At 54.8% G+C, this 5,202-nt stretch overlaps 1 protein-coding gene across 1 annotated transcript in view; it reads right to left on the bottom strand.

The window, feature by feature from the left end:
• The window catches only part of COMT (catechol-O-methyltransferase), a 28,969-nt gene that overhangs the window by 18,061 nt on the left and 5,706 nt on the right, over positions 1-5,202 (bottom strand). The window contains exons 2-4 of the mRNA XM_006150400.3: positions 1,839-2,118; positions 823-1,016; positions 378-509 (exon numbers count right to left, since the gene is read on the bottom strand). Of these exons, the coding sequence (XP_006150462.1) occupies positions 378-509; positions 823-1,016; positions 1,839-2,118 (606 nt within the window). The remainder of the gene's footprint in view (positions 1-377; positions 510-822; positions 1,017-1,838; positions 2,119-5,202) is intronic.

Here is a 5,202-nt window from a genome sequence, read left to right on the forward strand (position 1 = left end):
GAGAAATCACCCCCCAGGGGGGATGGTCACGCCGCAATCCCTTCTCCTCCATTCTCCTCTCGGGATCTTGGGCACGCACGCAACACGCCTGGAGTGAGTTTAAGCCACCAGATCCGGGACTCGAGCCGCGGTCAACTACATGGGAGTCCAGCGACATAGCCATTACGCCAACTGCTGGTCCCCAGCGCCCCCTTGTTCCATCTCCACCGTTGCCAGGACCTCTGTCCCTTTCTGCTCATTGGACTCACATAGCACGCTGGCCTGAGTGAGGCCAGTGCCCACTGCTGGGCCCGGGGTGAGGAGCTGTCTCTGTGGAGGGCCCCGTGTGGGCTGACCGGGTAGCCCTGGCACTCTCTGCCCAGCAGGTGGCGCCCTACCTCCAGCAGCTGCGTGTCGGGCAGGTAGCGGTCCTTCCAGTGGTCGAGGAAGACCATGTCCAGCGTGTCCACGTCATACTTCTTCTTCAGCTGGGGTATGATGTCCTGGGAGGCCCCGACCACTACGGTCACCTGGAACGGCCACAGGGACAGACATGACACTGCCCGCCTGGTCACCCACAGGCCTATCCACCCGGCAGTTTTCTGGGGCTTCGGGGAGATGGGTCCCTACTCTGTGCCACCTCCAGCAGGGAGGAGTCCGCGCTCTGTGGGGTGAGGCGGGAGACCACCCTCACTGACTCACTGGGGCTTTCTTCCTTGACTCTGCCCCCCCACCACCACCACCCGGACAGCACCCAGGGGAGGGCCTGGCTAGAGGTGCTCCATGAATGCGGCCTTGCCTAGAGCCCGGGGCCCCCTGAGCCTCAGCGTCCAGTCTTGTCACCTTGTCCTGCAGGCCGGCGAACTCCACCATCTGCTGCGTGATGGTGGCATAGGTGGGGTTGAGCTCGATGGTGATGAGCCGGGCCCCGGGCGGCAGCAGGCGACCCATGCGCACGGCCGAGTAGCCGCAGTAGGCACCCAGCTCCAGCAGCACCGCGGGGCGGCACTCCTGCACCACGGAGTCCACAATCTGGCCTGCAGGGGCGGGGCAAAGGTGGTAGGGGGGATGTGACTGCAGTGGAGAGAGGCCACCCGGTGTCAGGACCCAGGCCTCTGGCCTCCTCTCCCTCGTCCCTACCTGCTTATGGGGTGTCTTTAACTCCCTAAACCCCTGCCCCAAGGACTTGGTGTCACCCTCGTGAGCTCGGTGACCCTGTGCACACGCGGGTCCCCCTCTTCCACCCTGGCTCCTTCGAGCTGGGTGTTGTGTCATGGGCTCCCAAAGACTGGACAGGGCTAAATCGTGTCCCCAGGACCTGACTCCACGCAGAGAAGTTCAGCACCTCCCTGCCTGGGTCCAGGCTGGAGGCCAAGGTCGGAAGGCAGGTCTTGAGAAGGGCTTAGAGAACCAGGGGAACTGGTTCCTGCAGCTCACAACCGGGGCCCCAGGCAGAGGTCCAGGGGAGTCGGGTCACCCCCACATGATGTGACAGGCAGGCCTCCTTGCAGGTAAGCATGGGCGCCTGCCCAGAAGCCCTCAGTGCCCGCTCAGATATGGGTGGCGAAGATGGGGCAGAGCCGGACTCCCGGCCCCAGGCCTCTGGACCGGGCTCAGGAGCTGTGACAAAGCACGTTTCATCAAATACCCCCCAACCCCCCCTCCTCGGTGGTGTCCAAATCTCAGCACAGCCTTTGCCCTGGGTCGGGGCGCCAGAGCCAAGCCTGAGCGCGCAGAACAGCGCCCCCTGTGCCTGGGCACGTCCCGGTTCCCGACCGCCCAGAGACCCCGCGATCACAGGTGCTCCCCAGAAGGGCTGTGCTGCCTGTCGGGGTCCCTGCTCCACACCCGCCGCGCACCTTTCCTGTCGCCCACGTTCATGGCCCACTCCTTCTGCCAGCAGTAGGTGTCGATGGTGTCCAGCACGCTCTGCGGGTTCCCGCGCGTGGCGTGCTGCAGCACGTGGTCCAGGATGCGCTGCTCCTTGGAGCTGCCCATGAACAGGTTTAGGACGGGTTGCAGGATGAACTCGGTCCAGAAGAAGACGACAAAGATCCAGTAGCGGCTCCGGAAGAGCAGCACCAGCAGTACGAGGCCCAGAGCGACGGCGGCTAACAGCAGGGGCGTGGCCGCAGACATCTGCCGGAAGGGGAGGGGCGGGCGGAGCTTCAGCGATCGGCAGGCTATAGCCCCGCCTCGGACCCGCCCCCTAGCGCTGATGAAGGGTCAAAGTTCAGAGCTGGGGGCCAGATGGCGGACCAGTGGTATGCAAGGTGGTGTGAGGCTGACCCACGTGAAGGTCTGGGGTTCGCATCCAGACCCTCCCCTGGATACCCGGAGTGAAACTGCACATGCTCCCCAGGCTGAGCTAGGGTGGACCTGCAGGAAGGGTTCTGCTGGGTGTGCACTTTCTTTCTCAAGGGTCAGAGGAGCTAGCAAGGTGACTCAGTTGCTGCCTTAATGCCAGCTCTCCACCCATCTCCAGCAGCCCCAGTGAACAAACAGGTCCTCCGAAGAGGGAAGAGGCCAGTCGGTCAGGGTCGCATTCCGGGGCAGTGCTGGTGGGAGGCAGCTTCAGCCCATGGGCTCTCCAAAACCACATAGAATAAGGGACTGTCACCTCCCAGAAGGCTCAGAGGACACACAGGTGGGAGGAGACCCAGCAGCCTAGTGTGGGGGCAGGGCTGGCCCAGGAGTGGATACCCTGCCCCCTGTGCAGCGCCCTAGGCCCCACCGGGGCAGCTCAAGCTGGACACTCGTGTGGCCTTTGGAATGTCCAGGTAAGGTCCTGTATTCTCAGGCCAGATGCATGAGGACAGACCACTCTGTTTCCCTCAGGGACAGCTACCGTGGTGTGCCACTCCCAGAATGACAAAGGGCGGCCCTGCCCCTGCACCACGGGTTAAGGGAGACACACGAAGCTGCCTCCATAGGCTACAAGTGGCACGATGCTCAAGGGACTGCCCTGCAGGGAGGGGCCGTGTCTGTGGGTAGTGGGCGACCAGAAAACCTTCCTTTTCCTGGCAGGGAGGTAAGGCGCCCTCCGATAGGCTGGCCACCCTCCTGACACCTCCTCCTGCTTCCCCTCACCCCTTTGGGACCTCCAGACTGCAGGCCCTATGCTCCCAGAACATGCCCTCCTATGCTTTATCTGGCTGTCATGGGGTGGGGAGTTGGGGGAAGTCCTCACCCACTCGCAATGGAAGGAGGTGGGACCACACCCATCTGGCCAAACAGAAAGTCTGATTATTGCCCAGGTTTTTGCAGAACAAAGTAATAAACAAATGAGCAAATGAGTGTTCTAAAAAACTGAAATCATGTTAAAGAAAACCACATCGAAACCAGCACAGGGAACCCTCCAGGGCTATCCAGGTGTCCCTTGCTGGAATTGTGCTCCAAAAGCCCTCCCTGGAAACATGGAATAGCTCTCTTGTTTGGGGTCAAAGTGACCATAGCAACTCAGTGTCCTCCTGAGGGCCCTGATGACCCAATCACCTTGCTTTGGCTCTGGTCATGGTGGGGATAAAGGGTCGTCCTTAGCATAAAGAGATGCAAAAAGAAACAGCTTCAAACCACCCTGGGAGGGAGTGCAGGCAGGGGGACAAAAGACACCAGGCTGGCCAGGGGAGAGGGCTGACTGAGGTCCTCTAAGCGTTTCTGTTTGGAATGTGCATTCTTGGAAAACTTTCAAATGGCTTCCCAAGCACACTTTTCAAATGGGGCTTATTTACTGCAGTGAGTGTAGAAGGGGAAGCCTAGGTGCCGCGCTCTGTGTCTCTGGCCACAGCTCCAGTGGCTCACAGAGGGGACTACTAGGAGAAGCTGTCCAGGAGCTTTGGGCATGGCCCAGGAGGAGGCTGAGCCATTACTGAGGCCTCAACAGATCACACTTTGTTTATTATGAGAATGTGAAAGAAATTAAGGAAGACACAAATAAATGGAAAGACATCCCATGTTCATGGATGGGAAAGACTTACTATTTTAGATGTCAACACTACCTGGGGTGAGCTACAGATTGAATGCAATCCCTATCAAAAACTCAAGGGACATTTTTCATTTTTGCAGAAATTAAAAAAATTCATCCTAAAAAAAATTCATATGGACTCTCAAGGGACCCAGAGTAGCCAAAACAATCTTGAAAAAGAAGAACAAAGTTAAAGGACTCACCCTACTTGATTTCAAAATTCAATACGGAACTACAATAATCAACAATATAATAGAGACACACAAGTAATGGGATAAAACTGGAATCCAGAAATAAACCCTTACATCTATGGTTAAGTTATTTTCAAAAAGGGTGTTGCAATCACTCAATGGGAAAGAAATCTCTGTCACTCACGGAGGAAATAAATACATCCACTTAAAAAAAATGAAGGGGAATTTTATTAAAATGAAAAACTTTTGACTTCCTTAGTTAATCTATTCGTAGGGATCTTAAACAGTTCTACATCTGTCTCCGTGTTGTTTGTATGTAAAGTGAAAAACTTTTGTGTATCCAAGGACACTATCAAGCCTGTTGAAAGGACAACCCATAGAATGAGAGAACATATTTGCAAATTGCATCTCTGATGAGAAAGTTGAATATCCAGAATATATAAAGGATGTCTACAATTCGATGACAAAAAGACAAACAACCCAATTGAAAAATAGGACTTGAGGGTCGGTCCTGTGAACAAGTGGTTAGGGGAGCCAGATCACATATGGCCAGTTACAGCGTTTGTAGTTCTAGTCCTGGCCCCGGTAGCTGGAAAAACATGCAGGTAGAGGTCCACAACCCCAATAGGATGGAGAGATGGAGAAGGGGTTGCAGCATGACTATGCTCCATCGAGGGGGGTGTTTTCCTTCTCCTCTCTCTTTCTCTCTCGGGCAAGCACACTCATCTCTGACAAATTAAAAATAAGTAAATAAACTAAATGAAAATAGGACTCAAAGAGACATTTTTCCAAGAAGATATACAAATGGCAAACTAACGCATGATATATATCATTAGTCGTTAGGGAAACAAATTAAAACCATAATGAGATGCCACTTTATGTACTCAACTCCCATATATGGCTGACCACAGTTCGAGTCCTGGACTTGGTGGCTTCCTTTCTCACTCTCTCTCTCTCTCTCGCACTCTGTCTCTCTCTCTGGTCAAACTAAAATAAATAAATAAATAAATAAAGTTAAATAAAATAAATAAGTCTTTTAAGAAAAGATGTTATAAAAAATTGTAACGG

The sequence above is a fragment of the Tupaia chinensis genome, unplaced genomic scaffold (genome assembly GCF_000334495.1).
Source record: "Tupaia chinensis unplaced genomic scaffold, TupChi_1.0 Scaffold000287_1, whole genome shotgun sequence".
Taxonomy (NCBI): Eukaryota; Metazoa; Chordata; class Mammalia; order Scandentia; family Tupaiidae; genus Tupaia; species Tupaia belangeri.